Genomic DNA, 17,781 nt, shown 5'->3' on the forward strand with positions numbered 1-17,781 from the left:
TGAGGTGCAAAATCTCTGGAATAGCAAATAATCTTGTAAATATTTACTAATAATGCTTGTATGTAGTTGAAAAGAATAAGCTATGTTGCTTTTCTTACCATGTTCTAGTTACCCGCATTGGTGCCATTTTAGTGGATATTACTCCATAGGTATTGATGCATTAGAAGCTGACTTGTAGGCACTTGTAATGACAACAGAAAGCAGCAGAAGTCACCTTGATTTCTCAAACACAGAGCAGCTTCCATACTAGCAATAAAAATAACCTTTTATTTTTAGACAGGGAATGATTGATAGAGAATTGATGGAATAAATATGCCACAGTGCAATCAATGAAGGGCTGCTTCCCCCTCTCCTCCCCCAAGAGGCCTCTGTTTAATTGTGATTAATGTGTCTGAGTTATTTGGAGGGAAGAGCGAGCCAGCTGGGGAGTGGTATTTGTAAAGCAGGAGAAGGAATAATATACTGCTAGGCAGACAAAAGTAATACTAAGAAAATTTTATCTCTGTAATTTTTTTCAAATACTTTTTGAAGTATTTGTCAGTATTATACTTTTAAACATCTGTGTGAAGTAACTGAAAAGAAAATTCTTATAAATGTTTACTTTCAGGTTGGTCGAGATTCCTCAATACACATTTGGGATACAGAAACGATAAAACCACTCTCAGTATTAAAGGGCTATCACCAGTATGGTGTTTGTGCTGTTGATTTTTCAGGTAATAAGTATTTATTTATTTATTTACAGTTTTCCTTTTCTGTATGAAAGCTAATCAGTTCTAATGAGCAATTGGGAATTCCTTTACACTGAAGATTTTGTATTAAAGATATTCTCCAGTGATCAATGTCAAGTGAGAGAGGCTGTGATCATTCATTACAAAAAGCTTGTGTGGAGTCTTGCACATTAGGAAATGCAAGAACAGGTTCTGTGTCATTTAATAGCTGAACTGATCACTTTGGAATTTCTTTTGGTTGTATGAGGCAGGTGCACAGATCTTGTGTTGTGTCTGCATTACAACTGTGTAAGCAAATTTTTAAGAAAATTGATCAGGTGTGCGGTTTTAAAAAATTTAAATCCTGCAAGCCAATTGGATACCACACTGGTAAATTCAGAAAGTCCAGTTAAGGAGGAGTTCTGGGGAGAAACCCAGCCTCTCTCTCCATCTTATACTAACATATCTTTTGAGATTTTTATACCCCATACATTGAATTCCTGTACCAATGTTAAATTTCCTCTTTACCACTGACTTCTGTTCATTCTTTAATGGCTTGGACTTACTAGGTAGGATCTCTAACCTCACATTGAAAACGTGTGATCCCAAAGATGAGTAGTCTGAGGTCTTTGATGCTTCTTACCTTTGGTTCTTCTTTTTCAAGATGTGAATCTGATTTCTCAGATTCTGTCATGGATGTATAGCAATTTCAAAGATGGACATATGTCAGAAAGTTGTTGATCACAAGTGAGCACAAATAACTTCTTTCTTGGATGTTAATGTGGGATACATGTCAGAGCTTCTTAAAGACTTCACACTATTACTAAGTTCAAGGATATTTCATAAACTTCATGGTATTGCTTCAATGCTTTCCTGTTTGAAAATGAACAGGGATTTTCAGACTGAATGGAAAATTCTCACAGTACAACCTGTGATTAAGGTTTTTGTGCAGCTATGTCAGCCACCACCTGAACAAAGGTTTTGATAAAAACACAGAGGATCTAAGCACAATTTTTAGACAGGGTAACTTAAAGTCCTAAGCTCCATCCAACTGATCACTCAAGTTTAAAAGCAAACAGACATGCCTTTAAGCATGTCACATGATTATTTACCTGTTTCTATATTATTTTTATAATATTTGTGAGGTTATAATATTCTTTAGTATGGTTACTTATTATTGCAACATAGTTATGTATCTACTCTCTTAATCATAAATTTATCTTTCTAGCGGATGGGAAACGATTGGCTTCGGTTGGAATAGATGACAATCACACTATTGTACTCTGGGATTGGAAGAAAGGTGAAAAGCTTTCCGCGGTGAGGTAGGAATGTAACTCTGTTTTAAAACTTTTACCTAGATTTACTCTCAAATGACAGTAAGGAAAATATATTAAAGAATAATAGTTCTCTAATAAATTAGCAGTTTCCGTCACTTCAGTGATAGAGCACAGCTTTAAACATATTTAGCACAGACTTAAAACTTTCTTTGGAAGAAAAAACTGTTGACTCTCATAGAGTCAACAAAAATTATTTCAGTGACAGCTCAACTGATGAAGAAAGGAGACATAGAAGGCAAAGCTTATTTACTTTTATTTTATGAGTTCTGAAATAATTTCATTAAAACTCACTCCATGCACTTTTGTTGGCCCTCTTAGAGATGGTAATGTACACTCTACTTTTCAGATCTTTTTCATCAGAGATCCTGTCTTTCTTGAGATAGTAGTTTGTGGTGGTTTTTTCTCAATTGTCTTTTCCTCAGTGTTCTTTCATATTCCTTTCTGAGTCCTGAGCAGCCTGATCTAACTTTGAAGTTAGCTTTGCTTTAAATGGGAAGTTGAGTTAAATAACCTCCAAAGGTTAAATATTTTGGGAGGATTTTTTTTTGACTCTGCACAGACTATTTCATGTACTTTTATTAAATGTAGTTTTAATGTACAAGATAAAAATCTTATTTCTGATGTTGAGTAATGTTTTTGAAACCTTTGACTTTGCTGTTTCTAAAGATCTGTTGCTTTAAATAGAGCAGTAATGTGAGTGGGTATTTCCCCACTCTGTCTGGATTCAGTATGTATAGGCTAAATATAGTTCTAGGTAGATTTGAAAAGGATTTATTATTCTTTGCAGCTACAATTTAAAAAATATTAACTTTTTATGCAGTAAGTTCATCATTGCTCTTCAGTGCCCTTGACTCTCATTTTCTTTTTAAACATGTTTTGAGTTTCTTACCCTCTGCGGAATGAAAACCCTGAACAGATATAAATAAAGAAGAAGTTATTTGTCAGAAGGCCAGTTAGCTTGGCTTCTCTGAAGATACTGGTTTGGGCCTTTCAGTTGCCTACCATTCCAGTGATGGTTTGGTTTTTGTTTTTTTTCTTCTTAAATCCCCCTACTCTCTGAACACATCAATCTCACTTAATTCCCTTTTTTAATCAAACTTTAACCAGTTTATACTGGATTTAGTTTCTGGAGTGTTTTTCTTCGTACCTACTCAGAAGAATTGAATAGAATTTTTGAGAGCAGCATATACACGTTGAAGATTAAACTGTGAGTTTGGAAAGAAATTGGTTCATGTTTTTTGTTACTAGTTCATTTAATGGTCTGGAAATGACAGAGGTAAAAGATTATTGCTGCTCTTGAACAGGGAGCAAAAATTAGGGATTAAAGGCTCTTCTGCATTGTAAAGACAAAAAAATCTCTACTAATGAGCATTTCTTACCTTGCATAGATAGCAAACACATTTGAAAGCTGGGGTTTTTTTCCACACTACAGGACTGAAGCAAGGTGTTGGTTTGAAAGAAACATAGTAAGAAATCTAAAACATACAACAGGTTATAGTGTTTCTAGAAACAACTGAAATTTATATTTAAAATTTATGTAGCAGCATATGTTTTATTCTAACAAGAAAAGTGGAAACATCAATGAAAAGGTGAATGAAAATGGCAATTAGTTTTCAAAATGAAAGACTTTAAAAAAGATTTACAACTTTACATTTTTAAGTTTCATTATGAGCTGTCAGAGGTCTAAATGCTGTATACCTAAACTTAATGCAAATGTGTATTCTTCTGCAAAGAAAATGCCACCTGGTGGATTTCTGAAGTAATATAATTACCTTCTTTGGAAAGCGAAAGGTAATGAAAATAGAACAGGACTCAGTATGGTAGTTCTTTGGCTTTCTTTCTTCTCATGATAAATTATTGTTAATGATTTGGAAGTAAATGTTAGCAAGATAGAGAAGGTATACATTATGGGACAAAAACCCCCAAACTAAACCCAAACCAAAACCTATTTAAAAATACGAATAGCACTTTTTTTTTTTTTTTTTTTTTTTTTTTTTTAAATTTAAACTAGTTTGCTTTGCATTTCAGGGGAAGTAAAGATAAGATTTTTGTTGTTAAGATTAATCCTTATATGCCTGATAAATTGACTACAGTTGGAATCAAACACATGAAATTCTGGCGTAGAGCAGGTAAGGAAAATTTTCAGAATTACAGCATTTTCTGTTACTTAAAGTATAAACATTGCATCTCTTATAGTATGTTTTGTGCACTAAATGCAAATGTTTTCTGTGTGCATCTTTCTGTTAGCTTTGGCCTAGTAGAAATTCATATTAATTGGCATTATGGCAGTAATGGGAATTCTTTTTAAGATCAGTTTGCCATGGAGCTAGAACTACACAAGTAGAGAGGACGCTGGATTTCCTACTTTCTGTTTCTTTATATCTAATAATAATATAGCACATCAGAAAATACTAGAGCTGCTCTAAAATCATAGAACAATTTGGAAGAAGGACCTTTAGAAGATGTGTATTGTAAAGAGGCACAAATATAAGTAAATTTAAGGATATAAAAATCCACAGGCAAGAATTCAAAGTACTTGAAGAGGATACATGTGCCAGTTGGGACCTGTTTAGAATCCTTTGTTGAACTCAATAATTAAAAGCCAAGAAAAAGCAGCTTGCTTTATCTGCTTGAAAAATTTTGAAGAGTGAAAGATACATTCCCTGATATTACTGTGAACTTCACTGTTTCAAACCTCAAAAAGTATATAGACACGTGCTACGGAAGACTAGCTTATCTGCTCAAATGTTCTAATTATTTATGCACATCAACTCACATGAGCCTGTGATAAAGATTAATTGTGCTGAGAAAACTGTGATGGAAAAAAAAAGGCACTAGTTTTCTCAGTTCTGGCTTCAACAGAAATTAATCAAGATTGCCTGAGTGCAAGCTGTTGAAGTCTGTGTAAATAATTAATTGTAACAATTGTTCTTGCTATCTATAGAAAGAACAATGCGTGTCAGAATATTTACTGAAAAAATTACTATAAATTCTTTAGAAAGAAAACTATGACAAAAGCCTAGGGATGGTGATTTTAAATCAAATTAAATTTTTTAAAATGCCTCTTTCCTCTCTGGCATTGCTCAATCAGCAGGAATCAAATTTATCTAATGCTACAGCCCATCTGTAACCGCAGTGACACACTGGCAAGGCAGTCACCGTGAAACACACTTAGCAGTGCCAATGTGAGGAGTAGAGTATCCAGTGCACCTTAACAAATGCCAGGTCTCCGATTTCTGCACTAAAGCAGGTGCATTTGACGTGAGAAGTGACACCGAAGTATATGCTTTGGACTAAATTTTAATCAGTGCCAAGTGGTGGCAGAGAGGTTCAGAGACCTTGCCTCTGTAATTATGAGAACAGTATAAAGTGTCACATTCTGAGGGGCTTCTGTGTTGTAACAGATGAGGTTTCTCTGAGGACTGTGAAAATATAAATCTGACATTCTAGCCGAAGTTGTTATGTTTTGTACCTGTCAAATTTTTGATTTTTGATATTGTGTTTTAAAATTTATATATGTAATAATTCTACTATCCAGATGCCAGAAGCAAACCTCTAAAACAAGATCTCTCAACATATCATGAAAAGGATGGGATTTCAAGTTTTAAACTTTTTTTTTTTTTCCCCCAAGTTAATTTCATTAGGAATTTCTATGAACTATGTGGCAGATATTAATGGTTTTGTTTAGATGGGAGTTTATAAATGGACTTTCTCTTTGTATGTCTATATTTGGGTATATGTTCATGTTCAAATCCAGATTCAAGTAGTAAGGTAAAAATAATGTTCTTTTTTCTTGAAAGATGCCAAATAACACAAAAATTTTATTTTCTGAGAACTGCGGCTTAATTTTTTGGGGAGCATGAGTGCACTAGGGGAAAAGGGCTTGTTGCTCTTGGCAAGGTTGTACAGTTTTTGGAAAATAGTTCCAAGCAAACATCTGATATCTTGTTTTTGGTTTGAACCAGGTGGAGGACTAATTGGGAGAAAGGGCTGCATAGGTGCATTGGGAAGAACTGATACAATGATGTGTGCAGTATATGGCTGGACTGAAGAGATGGCGTTCTCTGGAACTTCCACGGGGGATGTGTGTATTTGGAGAGATGTGTTTCTCATAAAAACTGTCAAAGCACATGATGGTCCTGTGTTCAGCATGCACGCGTTGGAAAAAGTAAATAAACTGCTCATTGTTTTTTGATGTCTGAACAAAAAAAGTCTATGAAGTTAGGCCTTTCCCAAACTCAGGAATCTGTGGCTTTATTTCTGATACAGAAAAGCCTTGTAAGGTCCAGAGCCAAAACAGTGTTTTATGCATGTCTCTAATTCTTGCTATGTAGCATGCTGCTTCTCAGACTCTTGTGATCTAGTGACATTTTATTCAGTAATTTTCATGACTTCTTGCTAAAGAAAAATAGTGACTTATGATAAATAAAAGTACTTTTTGATTTAAGCATCCATAAGTTTAATCGAATATATGAGCTTGTGAGAGAGGAAGAAAATAATATTCTTACTATTTAGTGCTGTAATTCCCATCTACTAGTAGCAGCATTCAATCTGTAGATCACTAAGTACGCTCTTCCTTGTGCTCATTATCTTTTGACTCAGGAAAGCCTTTAAGCATGTGCTTAAATGGGATGGTTGTGTTGCAGTTAGATTACTTGAAGTTATGTATAGGTTTGTATTTTGCTAGGTTAGACCAAGTTACTCCACCTTCTCATATTTGAGTTTCAGTATAGTAGCTTCGTCCAAGGCATGTGTTATTCATTGCAAGAACTAAGTGCTCCAAAGGAAAGTACTAATGATTTCAGTAGGAGGCATACCTGTTGCTTCATTAAATAGCTATAAATAAATTTGAAGACAAACTGGCACAAATATGCATGTATTTGAACAATTTAAGTAATAATCAAATTTTTGTGATTGGCGCTAAGTTTGGCTTGGAGCAATGAGGTGAAATGCCAAAGGGATTTTGAGGCTTTTTGGTTAGAAGCTTATTGGTTAAAACTTCTAAATCCAGCCTGTGTACCTGGGCGTAGTTCTGTGCATTTCAGTGCTGTATATAATCCATTTCCAATGTTGCAGAAATCACTGAAAAATTGAGGAAAGATAATAATTGACTGTAACTTGTGGGGTTTATTTATTTATTTTTAATTATTATTATTTCCTCCACCCCCAGGGATTTGTCACTGGAGGGAAGGATGGGGTAGTAGCTCTCTGGGACGATACCTTTGAACGTTGTCTCAAAACCTATGCCATCAAAAGGGCTGCTTTGGCCCCCGGGTCTAAAGGTAACAGAGATTTTATTCTATTTAAAGTGCTTTCCTTAGATAACTTACTGTGGAATTGCTTTCCCCAATAGGAAGAAATCTACATTTGACATAACAAAGACTAAAAATTATTTTTTTATAGCTTTATTGATTCTAAATAAGTCAGTTTTCTGCTGGGAGGGAAATGGTATATTATAATGTCTTTTTGCACATTTGGTGGGTGCAGATCATAATATTTACCTTATTATTTGATTAGTTGATCTTACCCCACTCAGGCGATTCATTTTTAAGTAGCAACCAAAAAGCCTATTATTTTTCTAATTGTAAAGTATCTTGTCTGATCTTTCTTGTTTTGGAGGAGGAATGGAAATGAGAATTGTGGTTAGTTTTGTAAGGTCTTAGTACATTCTATATCTCAATTTTCTGTAAATGCATATGTGTTTTGAAATTATTTAAGAACATTTTCATTCCTATTATTCCTGTTTCTTCCATTTATTCTTGATCTTAGTGCTGATTTACAGTTTTCCCTATGTAACATTCAGGATAGCCTTCTTCCCCCCCTCCCCGCACCCCCATCCCCCATCCCTCCTCCCCAATTTACGTTAGCTTTTTTCAATGTATGTGGTTTGATTTTTCAGAAATCATGAATGGAAACACCGATTAACTAAAACATTCTACTACAGAGTATCTCATTCTCATATCTGTAAAATAAAAAGCTAGATCAGAAGGTACCATAAATGCTAGCAGTATAGTAGTACAGTTGATAACTTCACATGCACATTTTTTCACAAAGGCTGCCAATGAGAGAGGCTGAATAAACTTCAGAGATTCTCAGTTGAGAAGGAAGATTAGTGTCAGTTGGGTAACTGCTAAATACTCCCAAATGAATCCAAACATGTAAGTTCTTCCATGCAGGAATATGTTTTTACTTATTTAATACTGAGTATCTTTTTCTACAGTGAGAATGTAATGTGCATATGTGTGAAAAATCCACTTTAAGGCATACTTGAGAATCTCCTGTCTTCTAATGTTTTAATGTTCTAGGTCTTCTCTTGGAAGATAATCCTTCTATACGTGCCATATCTTTAGGACATGGTCATATTTTAGTGGGCACAAAGAATGGTGAAATATTAGAGGTGGATAAAAGTGGACCAATAACTCTGCTGGTTCAGGTACGTGTTGAATTTCAGTCAATATTCCATACCACAAACACTGTTTTCTTTTTCAAGTAAAGAAATGCTGTGAAATAACAAGCATTTAAATTACTAGTGAAGTTAGCAAGTTACTATCACTTTTTAGATTTTTAAGCTAGGCTAGACCATTATGACTCTTTAATGAGGAAAACAGATCACAGGATTTCATGTACTAATTTGTTCAACAAGTTCATCCTTTCAAACAGACAGAGATTATATTTCTGTTGTTGGGGAAAAAAAAAAAAAAAAAGGGTGTACGGAGCAGTGGATCCTCCACCAAAATCCTTATTAGCTTTTTCTGAGAACTAATTGCTCTTATTATTTTAAAAAGCTGTCTCCTTGAGGTTTATTTTTAGATTCTCTTTGTAATCATGTAAAAAACATTTCCGTTTTCTTTGCTGTACCAAACAGACTGCATTTCTTAAGCCTGACTACGAAACAGATTTTTTTACATCATATTGTGTGATTTTCTTTCATACTTAAATAAAAATCTGTGTATTTTTAATTCACACTTCTGAGTGTCCAATACAATATATAAAGAACTAGATTTTTTTAAAGAATAGATTAGAACAAAGGTAAAGAAACACTGTAGATTATAGAATTATAGAATAGTTTGGATGGGAAGGGACCTTTAAAGGTCATCTTGTCCAACCCCCCTGCACTGAGCAGCGGATATCTTCAACTAGATCAGGTCACTCAGAGCTCTGTCCAACCTGACCATGAATGTTCCCAGGGATGGGACATCCACCACCTCTCTGGGCAACCTGTGTCAGTGTTTCACCACCCTCATAGTATAAAATTTCTGCCTTATATCTAGTCTGAATCTATCCTGTTTTAATTTAGAACCATTGCCCCTTGTCCTGTCACAACAGGTGCTATTAGAAGTCAGTCCCATCTTTATTTATAGACCCCTTTACGTACTGAAAGGCTGCAATAAAGTCTGCTCAGAACCTTCTCCTCCCCAGGCTGAACAACCCTAACTCTTTCAGCCTTTCTTCACAGGAGAGGTGCTCCAGCCCTCTGATCATTTTTGTGGCCCTTCTCTGGCCCCTCTCCAACAGGTCCATATCTTTCCTGTACTAAGGGCTCCAGAGCTAAACACAGTAACCCAGGTGGGGCCTCGTGAAAGCAGAGTAGAGGGGCAGAATCACATCCCATTACCTTTTGGCCATGTTCCTTTTAATGCAGCCCAGGATACAACTGGCTTTCTGGGCTGCAAATGCACACTTCTAGCTCATGTCCAGCTTTTCATCCACCAGTACCCCCAGTCCTCCTACGCAGGGTTGCTCTCAATCCCTTCATCCCCCAGCCTCTATTGATGCTGGGGGTTGCCCACTTCTTGAGCTTGTCCTGGTCCCTCTGAATGGCATCCCATCCTTCAGGCATGTCAGCCTCACCACACAGCTTGGTGTAGTCAGCAAACTTGCTGAGGGTGCACTTGATCCCATTATGTCACTGGCAGAGATGTGTGTGAGCATTATTTCTCAGGAAAAGTTTTCTCTAGTACTAATTACTATAATTTGCACTTTAAGTAGCAGGGTAAGGTTTTTTTCAGGTGTTCTATGTTTCTATTCAGATACTTCTTTATTATCCTCTAAAGATACGCATATTCTGCATGTTCTCTCTTTGTTGGTGCTGGTGGGTTTTTTAACTTCCTTAAATTTATTATTTCATATTTCAGTTTAAAATACAAAATCATCTGATTCATTGTGTTTTTTCAGGGTCACATGGAGGGGGAAGTTTGGGGTCTAGCTACTCATCCTCATTTACCTATTTGTGCCACTGTAAGTGATGACAAAACTTTAAGAATATGGGATTTATCTCCTAGCCATTGTATGTTAGCTGTTCGCAAATTGAAAAAGGGTAAGATGCTTAGTATGAAAAATTTAACTGAATTCAGTTGACATTCACTAGTGTTATGAATCTTTCAAAAGCAAGATTGAATAAATTCCTTTCTTTGCTCAAATTATTTTATTGATGCTATGTTCAAGTGTTTTGTAGCCCTTAAGCTAATTAATCTTCAAGAATGGTTTCTAATACTGTTAAGATTATTTGTAGTTCTGTTGTTTGAAGTCAGTGAATCTACAATGAAAGTTGGGCCAGTTACATAAACTTGTCATGTTGTTTGTAGTAATGCAACCTTTTTTTGAACAGTGGAGGACTTCAAATCTAGAAAGTTTTGGAAGAAATCTTAAAAGTAACATTGAATTCCTCTTCTGCATGAATGTTAGAAGAATCTGGAATGTCAAGGAAAGAGAAAAGTCATAAAATTCTTACTTGTATAAATTTTACTTTGACAGATGGTAAATCTGTTTTAAGTGACATCTGTTTTAGGATTAGACCAGACTGGCCTTAACAAGCTTTTAATGATAACTGTGCTTTGTTAGACAAAGTTATACAATAGGCATTATCTGTTTGATATTCAGAAAAACATTTTGATCCATGCATTATGGGAAGCTTAGTTGAAGATGATTTGGATTGATTAAAGTAAATGTAAGAAGAGTTGTGAGCTGGTACAAGCAGGGATTAAACAAAGTTTTGAGTTGGCGAAGTCTGCTCAAGTCTTAAAGCTGATATTTCTTAATATTTTTAAAAGTAGTTTTGGCAGAAAAATAAGGACTGCAATGACTTAATTTGCTGATGAGACACATTCTGAGATGCTTTGACAATCTTAAAAAGCAGCTGCCTACTGTACAGAAGGAGCTGGATACTTCTGCAGACTGCAGTGATGGAAATGGGATAATATTTGGTAATGAAAAAAGGCAAGAACTTGCTGAATGTAAGAAAAATGTCTGTGTAGCTGAGGAGTTACTGAGGAGCAGAAAGCTCAGGATGGTCTAGCTGATCGAAAGATGACAATTATGCGTGATAGTGAGGTATTTTTCCCAGCACATAATGAAGAATTCAGGTAATTTACAAGAGACTAATCAGAGTATTTTTTGCTGTACAGTTCTCATCTGTGTTCAGCTGAATGAAATTAAACTGAAAGTTGAGTGTAGAGAAAGAGGAGCTAGAGGATAGTCGATGAGAAGCTGTATGGTGGAGTCAGCTAAATAAACGATTACTGTCTACAAGTTAATCAGAGGAACAAATAGTAGGGAAAACTAGTTAGGCTAATGGAAAATTCTGGCATGGAAACAGATATGTATAAGCTGACCATAAATAAATTTAGATTGGAAATTAAACTGTTCTTCAAATGAAACTTCTATTTGTGAAATGTTTATTGAAAGGACTATATGACATAGTGACCATGATAGCAAACAACTGGATTCTGTGAGTCCAGAAGGTCCTTTCCAGTTGTGTTCTCTTTACCAGAGCAAATGGTAATAAACAACTGGCACCAGATACTAATAAGGAGAGCAAATTAAAAATACATAGACATTAGTGATTAATCTGTATTACTAAGGTAGAACATATGTCAATTAATATGACAATAAAATGTAATCTAAGAATCTGGGTTGGTTTGTTTATTGATTTGCCAGTAGCTTCTGTGTGCTGTCACGGATTTAGAGCTTGGAAATTATCTTGACAGCTTCTAAAAAGTTTTATTAGACTATATACTATAAGAATAGCTTTCCTTTACTACTGGAAAAATAATTCTAAAAGGGAAATTATGCACTGTAAATGTACCTGAATGCCATTTTTGTATTCCTCATAGGAGGTAGATGTTGCTGCTTTTCTCCTGATGGAAAAGCATTAGCTGTTGGTCTCAATGATGGAAGTTTTTTGATAGTTAATGCAGATACCCTGGAGGATCTAGTCTCTTTCCAGCACAGGAAAGATGTTATTTCAGAGATCCGTTTTTCTCCTGGTAAGTGATTTAAATGAAGATTTTTATATCAAGGTAGCTTAAGCATGCTTTATAACCTTAAAAAAAATAATTTAAAAGTAGAGATTTGTAGTCCTTTTTTACATGTAACGAATGAGCCAGCAAGAGTAATATTAACATTTTGAAAAATACTGGGTATCAAGGACTATGTTCCTCATGTAAGGATGAGATTATTGGAATAAGCTTGCTATAGTAACCTCCTGAATGCAACAGTCCATTTTAAAACATGAATATCCAGCAGCCTCCCTAGGTCCCTAGGGTTCCACTTTGGGCTGCATAAATTTGGATCTTCACTAAGGCTACTGTTAGCTAATTAAAATGCTTGAAACAGTTGTGTCAGAAAGTTCTGGTGGCATCTTTTTCCTTCTTTCGCCCCCTACAGCACTTAGCAGTCCCAGTGAGGCTAGGTTTTTTCCAAACAGCACTTCTCTTATTTAGGAACTCAGATGTATAGCCTAAACAAACTAATAATACTGCTTTAGTGAAAATAGTCTTCTGTAGGAGAAATTTGATGCAAATTACTGATACCATTTCTCATGCAACATTACTTTCTGGTACCTAAGCCTTACCACTCTCTGAGTGCAATAAATGTTTAAAATTTCATCAAATATTTTTTAGTTTGAAGATGTAATGATGTAACGGTTGTATATTTCATATTGATTTTGATTATGTGATATGAACATTAGTCTGTCAAGGACTATGTATAAATTAGCAAGCTCATTTCAAAGAAATCTGAGTTGCGTATAGCTCAATTCCAGAATGTACTTGTGTTTAATATACAGAGCACTACAGTTTTTCAAAATGTCTTGTGTTTATACTGATGTGTTTTAGGGGCTGGAAAGTACTTGGCTGTGGCATCCTGCGATAACTTTGTAGATATTTACAATGTAATGAGCAGTAAACGAGTAGGAATATGCAAGGGAGCCTCCAGCTACATCACACACATGGACTGGGACATAAGAGGTGAGTAGCATTCATTCTAAAAATCTGCTGGAAGATTGATTACATTACAGACTAAATAGAGTACATCTGCAGTATGAATTTATGGTATTGCTGACAGATTTGTTTCTTCAGTTTATGAATATGCTCACAGCATTTGAATAAATATTAAAAATATGAATTTTACTACTATTTATATAGTTACAAGATGTGCAGTTTCAAGTAAAATAGACTGTCTCTGCAGATTCGTTTGAGGGTTGGGTTTTTTTTACATCTTCTGTGTTTGTTTGACTTCTACTTCTTGAATAATGTACTGCGTAGTGCAGTTGCATCTGTAGCTCAGGAATATGTATCCTTGTCAAAACCAGCAGAAAGACTGAGTCTTAATACATGATTAATTTAAATACTAACTTTAGTCCTGTTTTCATACAAAAACAAGGCAGTGCAATTGTGCAATCTGTTAGTTCTGCTCTTATTCCTCTACATAATCACTCTTGAAACAGTCCAGTTTAATTTGAAAGAGTGTTACAAGTTAGCTGCCTCTGAGAATTTTGAAAACAGGAAGAGGACAGAAACAGTAATGAGAATTTCCCTCAGAAAAGAAGTAGTATAAAGGCAAGCAGAAGTCAGCTTCAGCTGCTGGCCAGGCACCATGCATGCCCTCTCAACCCCAAGAGCACATGCATACTGGTCAGCCAGTTGACACAAACAAGCTCTGAATTGGACCCAGTACATTTTACATACCATCTGATAGGACAACCATAAACAGGAGAGAAAAGTGACGCATTACGAGAGTTTTCAAAGAGAGGAGGAAGGACAGTGAATTTAAAGGGTTAAAAGATGCAGATCTTCAGAAGCTCATACTTCCAGGTCCTCTGTTTACATACGCAACTTTTTCCAATGGAAACAAATAATTTGTGTAATGTTATTAGCAACAATTTCAAAACATTATGGGTTTCGTTCTTTGGGTTTTTGTGTTTGTTTGTTTTAATGGAATCTTCTATTTAATGTTAATATACAATACGTAATATGTTTTATAGGGAAGCTCTTGCAAGTCAACACTGGTGCTAAAGAGCAGTTGTTTTTCGAAGCTCCTCGTGGGAAAAAACAGACAATTCCTAGTTTGGAGGTGAGGAAATAGACTGCCACCTTAACTTGCTTGCAAATTAGAGTTATGGTACAACTGTCTTACCACGTAAGAGGGAATGATGTATAAAGATGTAACTGATCTGTTGAATAAACTTCTGTTTTGTCATTTGCTGTCATTTTTATATATATATATATTTTTTTTTTTCCTTCAGCCTGTTCAATTAGATAATGTAGTCAGAATGATAAAATACATGGGTGATATCATGTTTGTTTCTTTTGTGAAGAAATGGGCATATGGTTGACTTAAACTCTCATTAAAATCTCCCTGAACTTCTGTATGCCTCTTTTGGTACTTAAACACCTTTGAAAGTCTATTGCAGATGACTTAGCCCAAACCTTGGTCTGGAAGACCTCATGTGTATCTTTACATACAGTGCAATACAGTATGCATAATATACATAGGCAAGAGTAGTATAGTGTGGCAATAATATTAATTTGTTTTTTCAGACATAGAGCATTGTCATAGGGCAGAGAGTGAAAATGGATAACTTTCCAGTAATTTTTACTATGAGATTGAAAGTCAGGGTTGAAAAATGTAATTTTTTTCTTTCTCTAGCCTGAAGGTCAGGTAAGATCAAAAGTTTTTAAATACTTCTAGAGGTTTTGGAACTGGAAGTTAATAGACATAAAATTAAGGATCTCAAATGAAATCCTGAATAGTCAGAAAATAAATGGTTGATATCTTTTATATATACTATCTTTTAGATGTGATGTATCTTTCAGTGCAAGGACTTGGATATGAAAGAAAACTGCCTGGGAAGAAGCATGCTCTGTCTTAAATGAGTTGTTTTTGTAGGTAGAAAAGATTGGCTGGGCATCATGGACAAGTGTTTTGGGCTCTTGCTGTGAAGGAATCTGGCCCATAATTGGTGAAGTCACAGATGTAACTGCTTCATGCCTCACTAGTGATAGTAAAGTATTAGCCACAGGAGATGATTTTGGATTTGTGAAACTTTTTCGATACCCTGCGAAAGTAAGTAATTTTCAGCTGTTCATGCAGAAGTTTGAATCATAAAACTGCCTTTTCAAAACTATAAAAATTCATCACTCAGAGCAAAATAATGCTTTTATAGTTTTGTCCTTATGATCAAAGGCGGCATTCATTATTACTCTGCAATCTGAAGTGCATTAACTTTCAGTTAATAAGAATGGCCATTCCAGGTCAGACTAAAGAGCCATTTCATGTAGTGTCCTGTCACTGACAGTGATAAATGCATAGGAAAACTTGTAAGAATGGGAATGGGACAGGCACTGTCTAGTAATACCTTAGGCATTAATATTCTCAGTGTGTTTTTATCAGCATCTTTTTTATCCCCTTAGGCCCTTGTTTTGAACACAGTGAAGACTTTTTTTTCCTCACCTTCGTTTCACTTGTGATTTTATAGACTTTCATTCTGTCCAACCTCAGCCAGTTTTCTCTAAGATGAAGAACTTTGATATTATTTAATCATGCATCATAGAAAATCCATTCCAGAAGCACATTATATTTTTACTGCTCTTCTTGGCCCTTTCTAGTTTTCCTGTATATTTATCAGTAAATGTCTTCGATTTTGAATATTTTGCCATGCTAGGGATGGTAACAATGCACAAGTATTGACTCAAAATATTCTATGTACATTTTATTCTTAATCTGTTAGATTCTTTTCTCTCTTAGGAAAAATGATGCAGTATTTATTGCTGGAATCTGTTTACAAACAAATTCTTGCATGCTTGGTATGGAAATACGGTTATCATTTCATGAGATTGCTATAGGAGATGAACTTGGCAAATCATCTAATACATACAAATGCAAAGCAGCTGATGCAGTAACTGTAAAGAAATTAAGAACATGCTGCTGTGCACTGGCAACTCATTTCCGTTTTATCTAATAGACTGGTTAAATTTGATCTCTGCCTTTTCTTCTTCCTTCTTAGGGAAAGTTTGGAAAATTTAAGAGGTATGTTGCTCACAGTACCCACGTAACGAATGTCCGTTGGACCTATGATGACAGTTTGTTGGTCACTGTTGGAGGAGCAGACACCTCTTTAATGCTGTGGACTTATGAGATAGAAGGACATCGGGATAGCAGGCAGTGTGACAGTGAAGAATCTGATCTAGATTCTGAAGAAGATGGAGGTCAGTAATTTATAAAGCTAGCTGGATTGTGCTATCTTAGGAAGTCTTCATTAATGGAAAACTGCTAATTTAGAAAAAATCTAGTTTTATATATGATTGTTTTAATCTTAAGTAGAGAAGATGCTTCAAAAACGATAAGCAAAATTTCCTTTTGGGCAAAGGACTGATAAACTTGTGAAGAAAATGATAATAAAGTGACTTACTGCTTTGAGTCAGAGTATGTAAAAAGACTTTTGGCATCTTTTAAAAGGAAAAACATTAAGTGCCAATTATAGGTAACTTAAAATCTGTATAGTATTGCAGTTTAGATTTGGGTGCTAGGTCTAATGGAATTATGTTGAAATCTGTATAATGCAAGATTACAGCTATCTTGATGTTATAGCATCTGTTCCATAACATGGAACAATTTATTCCAAGATCATAATATCAGTAGTTATAAAGTGTTAGTTACATTTTGTAGAATTAACTTTTGTTGGTTTTGCCATACTTAATGTTTTCTTTTTCATGTTATAATTCCAAGGGTTCATGAACCTCCAAATTTGTTCTCTCTGCTTCCAAGAGCAGTTTTTCCTCCTTGTCAATTCCTCAGTCTTCAATCATTATTCAACTGTCACTGCTAATCTTTATATACTTCTGTGTAATAAATTAACTTCAGTTTTCACTAAAACCTGGTAGATGACCTAAGAGACACTTTAAATATTAGAGGCATATTAAACTTTAATTGGAGAAAAATTTTATGCACTTTCTGCTTAAAAATCCTGAAGAGTACATCTGCAAAGTAATTTAATTGCCCACAGCGGGGACTTGGTCAACTTTAGCTTTCTGAAACAAAAATTGCGATCTTCAGAGTTTTTGTCCAGCTTCTGCCTATGACCTGTTAGCACATCTTTGCCCAATAACCTTTCCTACGTTCTGGTGCTTTACACAGAACCCTCTTAAGCTGTGTCTTCAAAAATACTCTAAAAGAAAGAGAAATCTGTTAAGCTTTACAAGAAAAGACATTGACATATTTTTCCACAAAAAATTCTCTTCATCAGGTCCTAGCAATTACAGTTAGAGTTAAGAACTATTCTTAAGTTGGCATTAGTAATCTCAAACTGGGGGGGGGGGACGGGACACACCACATGCCAAAAGGAAGGTCACAACCCTGTTACTATTTCACTAGTTAGCTTTTTTTGCCATGTTTAGTAAACATCATCTCGATATGCCTGACTGTCCCTTCCTAACCATTGTGTAGGAAACCTGTGCAGA

General features: G+C 35.2%; 1 protein-coding gene across 4 annotated transcripts in view; it reads left to right on the plus strand.

The window, feature by feature from the left end:
* Positions 1 to 17,781, plus strand: part of EML5 (EMAP like 5) — a 102,589-nt gene that overhangs the window by 52,771 nt on the left and 32,037 nt on the right. For all 4 annotated transcript variants that reach the window (XM_030482932.1, XM_030482933.1, XM_030482934.1 and 1 more), the window contains exons 15-26: positions 608 to 713; positions 1,936 to 2,029; positions 4,073 to 4,173; positions 6,010 to 6,212; positions 7,215 to 7,326; positions 8,350 to 8,477; positions 10,220 to 10,361; positions 12,157 to 12,309; positions 13,159 to 13,290; positions 14,307 to 14,395; positions 15,212 to 15,388; positions 16,329 to 16,530. In XM_030482932.1, the coding sequence (XP_030338792.1) occupies positions 608 to 713; positions 1,936 to 2,029; positions 4,073 to 4,173; positions 6,010 to 6,212; positions 7,215 to 7,326; positions 8,350 to 8,477; positions 10,220 to 10,361; positions 12,157 to 12,309; positions 13,159 to 13,290; positions 14,307 to 14,395; positions 15,212 to 15,388; positions 16,329 to 16,530 (1,639 nt within the window). The remainder of the gene's footprint in view (positions 1 to 607; positions 714 to 1,935; positions 2,030 to 4,072; positions 4,174 to 6,009; positions 6,213 to 7,214; positions 7,327 to 8,349; positions 8,478 to 10,219; positions 10,362 to 12,156; positions 12,310 to 13,158; positions 13,291 to 14,306; positions 14,396 to 15,211; positions 15,389 to 16,328; positions 16,531 to 17,781) is intronic.

This window comes from Strigops habroptila, chromosome 4 (genome assembly GCF_004027225.2).
Source record: "Strigops habroptila isolate Jane chromosome 4, bStrHab1.2.pri, whole genome shotgun sequence".
Lineage (NCBI taxonomy): Eukaryota > Metazoa > Chordata > Aves > Psittaciformes > Psittacidae > Strigops > Strigops habroptila.